General features: G+C 41.6%; 1 protein-coding gene across 1 annotated transcript in view; it reads right to left on the reverse strand.

Moving 5' to 3' along the window:
- Positions 1-16,706, reverse strand: part of PARD3B (par-3 family cell polarity regulator beta) — a 972,625-nt gene that overhangs the window by 585,999 nt on the left and 369,920 nt on the right. The window contains exon 3 of the mRNA XM_028510082.2: positions 3,965-4,136. Coding sequence (XP_028365883.1) covers positions 3,965-4,136 — 172 coding nt within the window. The remainder of the gene's footprint in view (positions 1-3,964; positions 4,137-16,706) is intronic.

Here is a 16,706-nt window from a genome sequence, read left to right on the forward strand (position 1 = left end):
TTAAAGTGCAAATGGTCTCCGTAAATTTGATTCTTAGCAAAGTGTTTGTTCCACCGTGTCTCTCCTTTTAAATTGGCTATTGAGCAATCTCTAGGCTACAGAGTAAAAAGCATCAACCAATATTAGAAACAGAATCTTAAAGTGTTAGTATGATTTGCTAGTTAGGGCTGAGTCAGGACTTGGTCACTTAGCATTACATTAGAAAATCCATTAGAAAATGGTAGGAAATACTTTAGACGAATGAAGTTGGAATTATGTGGTTGCTCACTTGATTTAAAACTCTTACAAATTAAAAATATATATATCCCATCCTCTTATAGGATACAAGACTATATAAACCCTCTTGGGTCAGTAGATTTCTTCAATACATTTTGTAATACTTCATTGTTGACTAAAGAATTAGGATGTATATATATGCACACACACACATATACATATATATATATTACATCTACTGTACTATCTTGGAGATTTGGACAAGGCATCCAAAAGGAGGTTATATTTGAGCTGGAGCTTAAAGGTCCACAAGTTCACCAAGTAGATGAGAGGCAAAGGGGTCAGCGGGCTACGGGGAATACCTGCAAAGGCATAGAGGTTTGAGAACACGAGGCAAATCGGGGGAAGAGTAAATAGCTCATAGTGGCTGCATGTTAAGGTGACTGTAGACGTGTAGCCAGAATAAAAGTGGGCGGAGAGGACGTAGCCAGATCATGAAGGGTCTGTGAATATGAACTTTCTGCATATCCTGTACATAAATATTTCATCTTGGAAGATTAAAAAAAAACAACAATAGGAGGGGCCAGTAGAGAATGTTGTTGGTTTTCAGCAGAATATTATTGACGATACTTTTGTGTTAGAAAAAGATATAAAAAGTATACTGAACCTTGAGTTTAATTTAATCCCAGATATCAGTAAAAAATTTTTGGTGATTCATATGACCCAATCGGAAAAATGTCTAGATTCCTAACATTTGTTAAATTGTGTCTCCTTAAGTGAGAAAAGCCCGAGGGCTGATCAATATTACACTCCCCGTCTTCCTGAAGGGGTCTCCAGAAAGAAAAAACAGTGAGAGTGAGCCCTAGTTCCTGCTGCACCAGCCTGGGCATATGGGCCCCATGAGAAGTGGGACCAGTTCCAACGGCCTCCAGGAGTTGCGTGGGGAGCAGGGATTAAGGGCTCTGTGTTTGGCATTTTATGTGCACAGTGTGATGACAAATCCCTGGGACACAAATGCTGTTCCTTCTCTAACCATCCCTCCCACCTTCCATGTAAATGGGATGGATCTCAGGGTGGGCCGAACAGTGCCACTGCTCTGGCTCTGGGAGGGACTGTGAATAGAGTCTGCTGCCATGCACGTCTGTCCATCCTCAGAGGACACTTGTCCAGCCTGCCACTGCACCATGCCCTGAAGGCAACAAAAAAGAACACAAACAAAATGAGGAGAAACCAAAGCTGGTTGTGTTGCTTCCTTCCTTAATTTCGCTGAGAAACTGCATAAGTGTGTTCTTTTCTTTGCTTTTCAAGTTCCAGACAGGAAAAGTGCTCAATCTGATGGAACTGTGAGTGTAGATAAGGGATGATTTTGTCATCATTCATCCCTGCCCCAATTCCTCCAGCTAGTTCTGAGGAACCATCCGAATCAGCTTGCTCATGAGTTTGGACATGGTTCTCTGTGCAACAGGAAACCACTGCAGGAGGTTGTTAAGCAGTAGAGTTATGTAATCGATTTGTGATTTAGAAAGGCAGCTCCGGCTGACACAGGGATTTGGAGAAAGCAGCACAGCACACACAGAAAGAGGTCATTCGATGCCTGTGCAAGAGTCTGATTAATGATGAGGCTCTCCTTGCTGCGATGGTCATGGACATGAAGGATGAAGAAAGTGGAGATGGTGGGAAGAAAAAGGAGGAAGTGGAGATGCTGCCATGACTTCAGACCGAGTAACTGGAAGGCAACACTGGTCACCTAATGGGGAAGGTCATCCCATCTCATCCTTCATCTACAGTCCTGGGTGAAACGGAACTTGAAGCCAAAGAATTCGCTGTTTGCAGAGTTTTGATACATATTCACAAAGTTAATCCCAGGAAAATAACACCAAATATTATTTTATGTTTTACTATTTTATTTTATTTTATTTTATTTTATTTTATTAATAGAATATGTGAGGGACACAGCAAAATTGCTCCTGACACAGGAGCCAGCAAGGGTTCCAACTCTGGCCTGGCCACCTAATAGTTTTGTGATTTTGGATGCGTTACTTAATTGCCTTGTGCCGATCTCCTCACCTCTTAAATGAAGGGAATAATAGAACTCAACTAAGTATTATGAGGCTTAACTGAGTTATTCCGAGTGAAGGATTTAGAATGCTCCATGCATGGCCTAGATCTCAGAGACTGTTTTATAGTTACCATTTAATAAATACTATTTTCTATCTCCGTCTTACCAAAAATCAATATTGAAGAAGTAGAAAGTCCACTTACAAAGAACAGAAACCTCAGCTTACTTTGCTTCCTGCATATGTTACGTTGCTGAGATGGTTCACAAAAGAAACCATGAATAAACTGAAGAAAAACCAACTTTGTTTTTCAGAGAATGCTCATAAGAGAAAGGTAAAAACAAATTCCCAGACACAGGGGTAGTCTGAGGTTCAGCCATTTGAAGACCACAGTGCTTGCTTATAAATAGAATATTAAAACAAGCAAGAGCAATTTTCTCCTTTCGTCTTCCCTTATTGCCTAATTTTCCTCCCATGCCATTTGCATAATGGATAAAAAAAAGGCATCCATTATGCAAATGAATGGCAGGGCTGTGAGGCTGCTGAAGCCACAGACCTCGCTTCTCATGAAGAGAAGCTGCCACCAACCCCCCCCCCCCACCCCCCGTGTTGGTGTTCCAGGACACTGCTTCACTAGCTTGCTTTCCAGAAGATAGAGGAAACTCGTGAAGACTACAGATCATTAATTTCCATTTGGTTATCTTAAAAAGGGCACTACAGATGCTTTTCAGAAAATCAGTGCAAAATATGGATATTCAGCATTGTGGTATGTAAAATAAACTTGACAGCATACATTTTTTTTCAAATGTGAAAAACCAGTAGTATGTACACTTTTTACAATTTTGAGCATATGCTTTGCTTTAAAAAGCAAAGTGGAAAAAGCCTCTGTTCTAGTTTGGGAATTAACCGATAACAGGTGCTTAGGAGCTGTCTTGAGATGTATGCATACATTCAACAGGAATAAAAATTGTTTTAAGTATCAAAATATTGAAGTCCTCAAAAACTTCATAATGTTAGCCTGACCTAAATTTATCTATAAGAAGATCACCAAAAACTGACATTTTTTTTCTCTTATAGTTGTAAATTCACTGAAATGTGGGAAGAATGTTTATTTTTTCCTTCTACCCACACCTTCAACACAAATATAACAGAAAAAGAATTCTGAGCAAAATTACTGGGTGAGTTGCTCTTGTTTGAATAAACCAGTTGGACAGAATTAAGAAACCTGCTTCAAAATGTTTTTCCCAAACTCTGAGATGTGTATAATAGTTTGGGAGAAAAAGAAGGTGTTTTAAACAGAAAGTGACCTTTATTTCTGGTCTAGATTCCTTGATCATGCTTCGCTTATTCCAAATGCCATTTTCAGGGGCTTTTTTTTTTTAAGTGAGCCTCATAGGCTAGAGACGAAACTCATCGCCTACATCCTCATCCCCCCGCTATGATGTACGAAAGGCACACAATTCAGACTCAGACTCACCTGCATTCCAAGGAAAAAACTGCATCCACTTGTCTGAGCCTCAACAGCGGCAAAGAGCTATGCAAAATACTGCTAGTACTACTAACGTAGAGAAAGAAACCAGGTATTTTTTTAAAGAAAGATACGAACAAGGTAAGTCACAAAATAGAAGCAATTCATAGCAAGGCGATGTACATCAACCAGGTGGAAAACATGCCACAACAAACACACGTACCTAATTTCAGAGCAGAAGGGGTTACTTCGATTTCCCCACCAATTGGTTTAAACGCAGCCAGTTGGGCAGCCACTTCTGTCTCAAAAGCGTCTGGGCTCTGCCGGCCTGCCGGGTTTCCACTGGGGCTCTCAATCTTGTGGAGTGGTTCTTGCTCGTCAAACACGGCAATCAGCTGCAAACAAATCCAACAACACTAATTACTTCATGGGACACACATGTGGCCCAGACACTGTAGCTGCCTGAGATTTACATTTGGTTTTAAAGAAAATGGCCTCTGAAAACTTACAGCTTGAACGTGATCGTACCCACAACTCTTAATTCAGTATTATGTCTAAAAGTACCACTGCCAGGATGTAATGAACGGTTTATTTGTTGACTCCTGAAGTAGAGAACCAATTCTGGTTATCTCTCTTGAAGGAATGAAACAGCCACTTCCTCTTCTCCCCTTTTCCAATAAGCCTGAATGGACTTCAGGATCTCTTTTAAGAGTTTTCCAAAAAATAAAAGTTCAGTATACAGAAATAGAACAATAAATGTTATGAAACCCATAATCATATCTTTCCTTTGAGACCCAATCATAAGGAAGGGCTAAAGTGTGCCCATTTACACAGGATTTGTGTCTATCTGGTACACACGGATAACCCATAGTTATGCATGCATTTAGTTTTGTCCTTTTCCTCCACGACTGACAATTTGACGAGTTTAAGTCCAAGGAATGCCAATTTGGATGAGAATAAACATCAGCACCTTTAACCTAATGATTGCCATCTTCACCGCCACTTCATTTCACATGTCATTAATATAAAAATGCTTGCCAATTTCCAAGTCATTTTTTTATAAAATAAGGGCAAAATATCATAAAATAGTCCATTAATGGGACAAACACCGCTGTATGCACAGTGACGGCAACCCGGCAGAAACGGCCTTTTTGGCCAGCCGACAGCACTGCCCTCCAGGAGCCCTGAACGCCTCTTACTTTTGGTGTGCAAAAGCCCAAATGTGAGCGCCGTGGGCAGTGCAGAGAGTGGTTTGTCAACCCCGTAAAGTGCAGTGTGTGCAAGTGTGAACCCTGCTAGTGAACCTCCACATATTTTCCATTCACTGAGTAAAACAAGCCTATTTATGACCCCAACATTTAATCAGGAAAGGCACTCAAAGCCCCACTCAGAAGGGAACCTTATCGGCCACAGTGTTAATGACACAAGCGCGGGGGTAACCAGTCAAAACATCACAAATTCCAAGTTCAAACGTTCCAAAGAAATGAATACGATTAGCAATATGCAAATTGGATATTCAAAAATAATTGTCATAATTCATTGCTCATTTCCAGTATGGAGACTTGTTTAATTGGAAAACCCGACATTCCTCTCAACACAGGAGACAAATGCTACTCCAAAGGCATTCCTTTAATTTCTAAAAAGTGAGTGCACACATTTTCTCCTTTTATTTGGTAGCTCTGATGAACTGATTTCAGAGAAGGCTTGCATGGATTAATCATGAAAGGTTATTCTAGCATAAAAATAATCCATAGAACTATCTCTTTCTAATAATCTGGCCAAAGTGAAGACTTGAAAATTTTAAATCCCAAAGAGGAAAATAAAGTCAATTTTTAAAATATGGTGGAAGTGTTATTTTCATCCCTATTTCTGTGACAGTTATAATTTCAACTTCAGATACTGGGGGATTCTAACACATATTAGTAACATTTATTTTAGTGCCCTAATCAACTAAGCAACGTGGCTTACTATACAGGTACTATGAACAGTTTCATGTAAGTTGAGAGCAATACCTTACTTTTCCCTCTTGTTACACCCTTAACTCTTAATGTATGTCTTAAATATTGGGCCAAAGAGGAAAAAAACAGAACACCAATCCAAAATATAATACAAAAGCCATAATAAATGACTCATAAAATAAATAATTATCCATGGCTGTTATGTCACATTTTTCTTAAGATACTTTACTATTTTCCAGTTCAGAAAGTATTCAGTAACAATGTTATACCAATGCATGAAATAGGAAAACAGTAATTTGGAGATTGTGTTTCTCAAAGTGACAACTAAAGAACGATGTGTCACTTTGTTCTTTGCACGGATGCAACCATTTTCCAAAAAGAAAGCTGTAAGAAGAGAGGCCATACTGAGGAATATTTGTAGTTGTCCATGCGGCTGTTGTGCCCTAAAGAATGTGCTCTACCATTTGAAGATACAGGGAGTGCATGGCTTTCTCGAGGACCATGCTAGTGAGGCCTAAGGTCTCCCCAGACTTCATCATCTCTGTCGTTAGCTGCTTGGTCTGTCTCCCAATTCCGTGACTGACAGAAATTGTCTCTGCAGAGCCCACTCTGAATGTATGGGTGAAGTGCTGATGAATGAAATACAGTCTGTGTCCTTGGAAGGAAGAGGACCAGTCCCTGAATCTGGGGTGCCCAAAGTCACCGGCACCGTGGGCGCTGGCTGATGAGACTCCCCGTCCAGCGTTCACCTCCACAGCTACAGTGCATGCAGGCTTAAACTTGTTTCAGCACTGATAATCTAAACCGCATGTTGTAGGTGCTTGTTAGCTCGATTACTTGATTCATCGGGACACTTACAGAACCGGATGGCAGAGTTCCTAGCAGACACCATTACACAGATATGCTACTTAACATAAACCACTGTTCCGGCTCCTGGGCAGAAGGCGTGCTGAGTTCCAAAGTGTCCGGGGTATGAAAACGGCTTCTGCTCCCCGCCTTCAAACCCATTCAAAATGACCTCTTGCACAGAGATGAGCTGGACATGAAGGGAGAAATTCTATTACATTTTCTCTTGTTTAAACTTCTGTGGCGTGGGGAAGGTTTTTCACTGACCCCATAGACACTGCAGTCAACTAACTTCTACGCAAAATACAAACAGGCAATATTTGGTTTGGAGCCTTCCTCTTCTGTTGTCTTACCCACCTTCTGGGGCCTCTGCCCGTCTCCTTCTATGATGCCGGAATTCTCACGTCACCCAGGGCAGCGCTGACATTTCCCAAAGTCCCCATGATCCAACATGACCTGTTCACACAGCCTTGACTTCCAATCAAAACTCCTGTTCCCACAGGTCTCTGTTGGAAATTAAGTATCTAATTCCCAGAGATGCACAGAAAGCTCAGGCTACAAATATATTGTTTATTCTCCCACTCTAAACAAAAACAAAAACAAAAACAAAACAGCCTTCTCAGGACTCACTTGCGCCTACAGGTACACCCCATTTCATCCTTCCCTCTAAGGTAAAGCTTGAAAAAGCCGTGCACAGAGCAGTTTCCAAACTCTCTCCTGCATTTCCCACTGAGGTCATGCTAGTCAAGCTCCCTCCCCTCCACCCTGCTGGCCGGGGTCTGGTCAAGGTTGGAAGCAGTCTGCCGATTGTAAAGTCCCAGGTACTCCCCCGGTTTGATTTTAGGACACAGCTGATCACCACTTCTTCTTTAAAGTACTTTCTTCACTTTCCTTTTAGGCAATACATTCTCTTTCTCTCTCTTTTAATAATTTTTTATTATAGTTGACTTTCAATATTGTGTTATTTTCAGGGGTACAGTATAGTGATTAGGTATTTACATAACTTACAAAATAATTACCCAGGTAAATCTAGTACCCGTCTGACACCATGCATAGTTATTACAATATTATTAACTATATCCCTAGGCTGTACTTGACATTCCTGTGGCTGTTTTTATAATTAGCAATTGGTATTTCTTAATCCCTACCCCTTTTCCACCCATCCCCCAGCCACCCTCCCATCTGTCAACCATCAAAATGTTCTCTGTATCTATGAGTTTGTTTGTTTGTTCACGTTATTTGTCTTTCTCTGTCTGACTTATTTCACTTAGCATAAAACCCTCTAGATCCATCCACATTGTCGGAAGTAGAAAAATTTCATTCTTTTTAATGGCCAAGTAATATTCCATCGTGTGTGTGTGTGTGTGTGTGTGTGTGTGCATTTAACTCTCTGAGCTCTTCATTAAGTTTCTTTGTACTTATTCTTCCTCATCTCTAAAACTGTTCGAGGATATGTCTAAATGTGTTTGGCAATCTCTTTGTCTAGTGGCACAGATATAAGCATATGCCAATAAATCCAACCCAGAGCCTCTTCCAGGCACATCTGGTCTACTGCCTGACCGAACACGTCAAGAACTGAAAAACTGAAAAACTGCTCTTCAAGAGCTTTTACACAGTATTTTTACATCCCATTTAATGGAAATCCATCCTTCCAGTAGCTCAGGACAAAATCCTTGTATTAACCCTTGATGCGCTTCCCTCCACCTCTCAGTTGCTCCGTTGCTCTGTCTCATATACACCCCCACACCCGATTTGTCAACAAATCTCAAAATGTAACCAGAGTTCAACCACTTCCTGCTGCCTCCACTGTCACCCGTCACCACGGTCTCTCCCCTGGATCACGACAACAGCTTCCTGACTGGTCTCCACGTTTCCACCCGTGCCCCTTTTCAGTCCGTTTTCCGCAGGACAGCCACTGTGGTCTTGCTCAGACATAAGGCACTTCACGTTGCTCCTGCAGTCAGAACGCTGTCTCACCTCCCCATCTCACTTAGAGCAGAGCCCGAGGCCTTGCAGTAGCTTATACAGTAACGGGCTCCCAGTTACACTTCAGACCTCAGGTTCTGACTCTCCTCTCCCTCCTTCTCAGGATACTGCCTAGCTACGCTGTCTCTGGCTCTGGTGCAGTGTCTTTGCATTTGCTATTCTCTCTGACTGAAAGGATCTCCCACCAGATATCCACATGGCCTGTTCTCCATTCTTCAGATCTTTGCTGTGATGGCAGGCTTTCACTGGCCACACTGTATACGATGCAGCATCTCCGTTATATCCTATATTAGCTCTTCCTTTATTTTTCTTTACAGCATTCATCACCCTCTCAATGTTACATCTTTTCTTTTTTGCCTTATTTTATTGCCTGTGTCTCCACTGCACTAGAAAGAAAGCTCAGAGAAGACAGTGATTTTGCCTATTTTATGACTGGCTATAGGTCCATCACCTAGAAAAGTAGACATGGCATAATAGGCACCCAACATATATTTCATGGAATAAAATGAGTGAAATGAGATAAAAACAGATACTAAAACCTAATAGAGAGACAAAATAAGATACCTAGATTTTTCATGTGTTTTTTAAACATTCAAATTGAATGTTTTAAAGAATGAATGCGTACAAACAACCCCTACAGTGCTCAAAGTGTCATCGTCATTGTTTTGGTGGTTGTTTTTGTAATTATGGGGAGGAATTCCTCATCTTCTATTCAGCCACGGGAGAAGCTGCGTCTGCAACACCACGCACCTAAAATGGAGACCATGTGTCCTTTCGGTCCCTTTCAGGCTCATTTTTGAAAAGGAGACTCTGCTCAGTGGTTCTGTGAAGGCGTGGGAGTATTGCGGGAGGAGTGGACAGTGGGTGGAGTGATGGGAAGGGCTGGCAGTGTGGCCCCAGAGACTCCTCTGCTTGCTCTTCTGCCAATATGCCACTGTGATGGATCTGGTGTGAAGCTTCTGGGTGTGTGTGAGTTCCCCAAAGGTGTTTAAAAACAAGTGTGAGTAAAGCTCCAGGGGAGTGGAGGAGTAACCTGAATTGGCATGCTTTGAGCTCAAAATTAAAGTGCTCAGCTTTACTTAAAAAGTTTGGCTCTGGCTGGTATAGCTCAGTGGATTGAGTGTGGGCTGTGAACCAAAGGGTCGCCAATTTGATTCCCAGTCAGGGCACATGCCTGGGTTGCAGGTCAGGTCCCCAGTAGGGGCCACATGAGAGGCAATCACACATTGATGTTTCTCTCCCTCTTTTTCGCTCCCTTCCCCTCTTTCTAAAAATAAATAAATAAAACCTTTAAAAATAAATAAATTTACAAGTATTTTATAGTGTATCCGATTTCTGTGCTTGTTTTAATAAGAAAAAACTTTCTCTTTAACTGCCATTAAATTTAAGGCATCAGGAATATATACAATGTTTATCTTATGTGTTTTGTTCCTCTATTTGAGTGGTCAAGGTGGAGTGGTCAGCTATTTATAAGGACCTACCTTATAAATAAGACATAGAAAAACACGTAAAAATATATTAATGAGATAATATGTACATAAATTATTTCCAATAACCGTATTTCAATGGCCTATGCCGATGATGTTCCCAATGCAAAGAATAGGCGCTAGATTTGGCGGCAACAAGTACCCCCTGACCACTAGCGCCCCGAGGGGCATCTGGCAGGAACCTCTGAAACTAGGATTGGCCTAGGAAAACTATCACCCATATAGTTTATTTTAGAGAATATTTTAATTTTTTTCACATTTACCTTGTCATGGTTAAAATAATGTAAAAGTCACCGCCAACAAAACGAAGGTCAAAAAGAAACTAAGGTGCTTCGGGTAACTCCCAACATCCGTGACCCTGAGGGACAGACTTGATCCAAAGAGCCACATCTCCTCTGCAACTGCAACTGCACGCCGTCGCTCTCTCCTCACGGGCTCACAGACGTTTCTCTCCTCACATGAGAAGGCTCCAGGACAGGCCTCACTAGCAAAGGTGTGAGTGTGTGCGTGCAGGTGTGCTGGCTGGGGGCTGAGGGGTAGCGGTGGAATATGAACTTTCTTCATAACACACCAGGGTGCTCAGCACGGAGCCTGCTACACACGGAAGGCTGAATGTCCACTCCTTTCCTTGCTGGAGTTAACATTCCCTGGCTTGCAGACTGAGTCCCACTTGACTTGTTTATTCCTATTCTACTCTCACTTTGTTGCTTCTCTTTAATCTCTTCACAGGGTTGACAGAGGAACAAAGGAAGTACCAAGATCAAACACATCGAATAGGTAATTTCTGTTTTCATTTTTTTTTTTCCTGGCTCTTCATCACGCAGGAACACATAACCCTTAGACGTGCACGCGGTCCTGTTCTTCCACCCAGCAACACACGGTTTGTGCTGTCTGTTCTCTTTCTACCCTGACTCGAAGCACTATCCTGATGCCTTTGGTTTTTACACTGACAAGTAAATATTTTAATAACAATGCCATGAAGGGCCTTTAGTGCAGGTCCTTCAATATTCATGATGTGGTTTGCGCTCTCGTCAACCTAGAGCATTCTATCACTTTCACAGCCTGAGTTTATAATCTGATGCTATTATCTCTGGCCTACATAGAGAATAAAAAAAGAATGATTCAAATGCCTGTAGAATATAATACACTGTATTTTTTTAGAAATATTTTTATTAGTAATTACACTGAGAAATGCATGGCTCTATTTTAATTACACGTCAAGTGAACTAATGCACTGCTAAGAAATGCTTGTTTGCAGTATTGAGTTCTGTGGGTTAAACTGTTAAATTTAACAACCTCGTGCTATTTTTTACTGTTTGAGACAGATTCTGTATTTCCAATAACTATCAAGTAAAATTAAAAGACAAAGAAAAAAAACACTACCCTACAAAATAAAATTGGAATCATTTGTCTCAAATCTTAATAAACACAATTAAATCTAAGCAAGACTGTGAAATTACAACAATTTCACAAGTGGAGGAAAACACATTATCACCTTTGGGAAGAGGGTGAAACACTGCAGAATTTCATTTAAATGTATGCATCTGCTTGCAACTAAATAACAATTGGTGATGGGAGCTAATTTTATGCCACTTTAAACAAAGGTTGGAAAATAGGTTCTTCTCCTTCATAGGATTTTGACAGCGAGCTAAAAGCATTTAATCTGTATTTTTAAAATTAGCAGGGCTGTGCATAGTATCTTAATCAGGTGCTAGCCATCAGACTGGCATCCTCAGAGCAAGTTTGCAGCCGCTCAGATTCTCAGAAAGTTCCATCAGCATTCAGTAAATGAGATGAAACCAATTTTCAGTCCCTCTCAAACTGAAAATCTATAACAGGGACCTTTACAAACTTTACAACTTTAAGCTTCATTAAAAGAAAATAACGTGATTTATTTAACTGTACTAAGGATGTTATTTATCATTATCACTTTTTAAAGAGGCAGCTGCCTACATTGCCCTATAATAAAAAAGATATGCCTATTTAAAAACACCCATATTTCAGCTAAAAATACATTGACCTTCTTTAATTACGTAGTTACTAGAAGCCAAGTATACATTAAACACATTTTATACTAAATCATATTTTTTCCCTCTGACTTGAATTAAAATTTCAAAGATAATGCATTATTATTATCATTTGACAAGTTTGAGGGAATCCTGAGTTTGTTTTTGCTGCATTCTTTACTTTCCTTAGTAAGAGAGCTCACCATGCATGAAGCAACACTCACAACTCAGGTCTGATACACACAGGGGACCCCGAGGAGCCTGTCCTCTGGGCTCTCCAGCACCCACAGCAGGGCCAAAGGGTCCATGGAGGTCAGGTGCCAGCCACCAAGCCCTACTCCTAGGGGACTCCTGGGCCAGCTAGAGAAAAAGCAAACAGATGGAGAAGTCTGGAGAAGTTTCAGACATAGTCAGCATAACACAAATGCCAGAGATTTTAAAAAACTGAACATACCTGACTTGTTAGTAATAATATTTCCACTGTCCCTAAATTACACATGTTTAAAAAGCAGATACACAGGAAAGTAGAAGATACGTGGGTTAAATTGGCTAGGGAATCCTCAGAGATGACCCCAATGCACTGGGTGGTTTGCCTACCACTTACCCAGGGTACTACTAGACGGTCCTGATAAGAGTGGGCAGTTAGACAGACATGAGCAGAGAAGGACCAACAGACCAGACACAGACGGTCACCAGGGCAGAAAACGGACCCTAGCCCCCACAGTGACCTTTCCTCCCCTAGTATGTCTCTGGTCAAGCTGTTCAGATCCCGACGTTTCAGATGCCTGGTGATGTGGTTCGGTCCCTCCCCTGACCTTCCTCCCCTGGCATGTCACTAGTCATGTGGTAGACCCCCTTAGAGGAGGAACACGGGGGCAGGAGAACAGCCTCACAGGACTCCCACACAAGCCCATGCACAACCGCCCTCTTAAGCACTAAGCTTTCGGGACAATGTGGTTCTGTCCAGCATCAACTAATCTTAAGAACAAAGCCTCAGTCTGTTGACCACAGAGACAAGAGTTTTGGTCAAACTAGAGATAGCATCTAGGCCTCAGTTTTGTTTCAGCTCCAGGCCCAGAAAGGCAGCAAAGCCAGGTGGGGCAATGTCATGGCTGATGTCAGGACCAGCTGTGATGACCATGACCCAGAAAGGGCACACTTGGAAAGCTGATGAATATTTTACTGAGACCCTCCCCAGGGACCTCCCCTAGTGTCCCCACCTTTGGAAAGCTGATAAAAGGCCTCAAGACAAAGGACCCTGAGCTCAGCTCTCTCTCTCTGGAGCAGACTGTGCCTTTCCCCCTCTTCTTTCCTCGGGCATTTTCTCTCTTTCTCGTTTTCCCTCTCTCATGCCTCCATCTTTCTTCCCTCTTTCTTCCCTCAAGGCACATCCCTTTGCTTCCTTTCTCCTAAGCTCCAAGGGCCCTCTTTTGCCTCTGTAACTTGTTTCCTGAGCCCACGCAGCCCAGCTGGCTCACTTCTTCCACAGCTCACTTCTACCTGTGACTTTCTAAATAAACTTTGGCTTGTATTTGAGTTCCTTGGCTGTGAATTCTTTTCTGAGCTGAATTCAAGGTCCAAAGTCTCACATCTGGGTCTTTTTGCCATTAATAGTTCCTCAATTTTATTCAATCCCAAAGGCTTTGAAGGTCTCAGGACAGAATGTATATAGAAGGTACACATTACTGAAGATGAAGATACAAATTGAGATTTTTTAAAAAGGTTTTATTTATTTATTTTTAGACAGAGGGGAAGGGAAGGAGAAAAAGAGGGAGAGAAACATCAGTGTGTGGTTGCCTCTCACATGCCTTCAACTGGGGACCAAACACACAACCTAGGCATGTGCCCTGACTGTGAATAGAACCGGCGACTCTTTGCTTTGCAGGCTGAAGCTCAATCTACCAAGCCACACCAGCCAAGGCCAGGTTGAGATATTTGAAAAAGCATGGACACATGAATATACAATTGGCTTTTCTTCAAGTTATTCTTATCTAAATCACACATATCTAACCTTTTTGAAAGAATATTTCATTAGAAGCAACTATATCTCACACTAGAAGACATAAAATAGAATTTGGAAAAATATTTTGTTAATTATAAAGCATACATGCCTTTACAATGTTATGAGATCCAGGTTGAATATATTTTACTGGCTCAGTTTTATTTTCCCTACTTCCTTGCAATTTCTACTCTCTAACCAAATCAAAGTGGTTGCTGTCTCAGAAACATATGATTTGATCATTTCTTTGCCAAGGCTCAGTGCTACCACAGCCACCCACAGGTATGTGAATAGAGCAAAAGCAATAATTTACTGGAATCTGAGGATGATTTCTCTCTTCAGGGGTCAATGGCATGGCACAGTGCCTCTGGCTGGGTGCACATATATCCACTCCAAGGGCCTCTATTCTCCTGCGGGTTCCAGTCCAGCCCCCTGAAATGTACCCACAACACTATTGCCCAAGGGTTCTTTCCATCACAGATCTGGCATGAATTCTTCATTACATATTCTTCTGCCTTTCAAAATGAAGTTCAAATCTGCCATAGGAGGCCCTTGATCAGGTTCTGTGGTGTTTCTACAGCACTGTGTCCACAACTCTATCATCACAGTCACATGGCACACAGATCCTTGATGCTCTTGCCTATATCTATAAGTGAACCTACACTGGGGGGTAACATCATTAAAATTTTATAGTTCATAAATACTCATATAATCCTCATCGTGTGCTAGGCACCATTTGAAGTGCTTGCATATTTTATTTTATACTCATAGGAAACCCTATGAGAAAAGCACCATCATCCCCATTTTACACATTGGAGAACAGAAGTACTACTGACATTATGTTCCAGACTCTTACTGTGGTAACTGGAGGATAGAAGGGGAGCAGGTAACAGAGCGATTTGTTTTCTGCTATATCCAAGATGGACCTCAAAGCCTCTTTTATGTGAATGTCTACACTTTTGTGTGGACACTATCTTCCGGTGTCCTGATTTTCCACGCAATTAGGAATACAGATACCCTCCATTGCCACACATCCTCCTATATAGGGTAAGATAGCTTCTGCCCATACTGAAGGATCAATGCAAATTTGCATTCCGCAAATTCTTCATCTAAAATCCACTTTAGTATATAATGATCCCAATCCCATTTCCCGGCGGACTATATTAATGCATCTGATTCTCTTCCAGAGGAAGCCTTTTGAAACTGGAAAACTAATTTGCACATTACTATACCTAGTTTTGAAACAAACACCGCTGTACAGTGTTCTCCATTACTTCTGACTATCAGAAGAACCCTGCTTATTTGTACTAATGACTGCAATCCAGGGTGCATTGCTTAATTCTGTGGATTAATGAGTAAGCAATCAAATGTGATTTTAAGTCATGAATATAACAAACATACTATTCATTTATTTTGACAAGTATTTTAATTTATGAGACTTGGCTGCAAATAGAGCAGTCGATTTCGTAAAAAAGAAAGGAAGAAAGAAAGAAACCTCTCTGCTTTTAAGACAACACCTTTGAGACAACAAACCTCTGCAGAGAACAATGACAAAGTCACCACCTTCTAAAGACAGATAAAGAACTGATAGGTTGCTAGAAAAAAACAATGGGATCTTACTATATCATTAAAATTTTCAAAGAGAATATCATTTGCATGCACTTGAGCTGTATGCAATATCTTTGTGGGTTGCAAACCACACAGGACATACTAATTAAAATAGGTCAGTGCTGGCCTGAAATACGCGTCGCCTAGCCTGTCACCCTCATGGCCTACAGACAAGTTTCAGCAACGTCACATGTCCCTGAGGTGGCCTTGTGTTCCAGGCCTGAGATTCCCCCAAAGCCAGGTAAGGCAGTGAGTGGACTACAAATACAAAGAAGGTCAGAGCTCCCTAAAAATGAGCTGCTGACTAATTGGTACTACATTTCATCAGACCGGTTAGGGAGCAGACGCTTTAGCATGGACACATTTAGCAAATTGGCCTGAGCACTGGATGATTGACCTCACGACAGGCCCAACGATGTTCTTCCTTCCCCGGCATTTCATGACAGCCAAGCAACTGGTGGAGACCGCGGAAAGGTCAGCGCGCAGCCTGAGTGAGAGACGAGGATGCACTTCTCTTAAACATCCCATTCAGACTCAGACCTGCCTTGTCATGAGTGACAGGGCTTCAAAGCTGATATTTTTTAAAAAATTACCACTTCTGTTGCAGGTGGGTTTAGCTGCTGAACTCCTTCCATCTGAGTGGTAGGGCTAACCTTTTCCTTTAGCTTCTAATTGCTCTACATCTCTTTAACTAGTGATAATGTGGCTAACCCTGCTGGGGTGGGTGTTGACTTGGGGAGCATCTAAATGTCAAGATTTGTAATTGTGATTGTGGGTTTATTATACTCACGGAGAATGATGTCTTGCTAATTGGGGCCTGGAGACAAGAAGCCTGGGGTCCCTGCCCCTGCTCGCAGTCACGGGAGATACGTTACTTCCAGGAGTAACTGCATTTCAGCTCTTGTCTCTAACTGTAGGGAGCTGGTCTTTGCAAGTCAGTGATAACTCTGTAATTTTGGGGCCTAAGGTCTTCCTAAAGCATCGAAGCTATATTCTATAGGCATAAAAAGCATGATTTATTTCCAAATCTAAAACTGAAACACATTGAGTATACTTATGGCAATAAAAAAGGGAA

Source organism: Phyllostomus discolor, chromosome 4, assembly GCF_004126475.2.
Source record: "Phyllostomus discolor isolate MPI-MPIP mPhyDis1 chromosome 4, mPhyDis1.pri.v3, whole genome shotgun sequence".
Lineage (NCBI taxonomy): Eukaryota > Metazoa > Chordata > Mammalia > Chiroptera > Phyllostomidae > Phyllostomus > Phyllostomus discolor.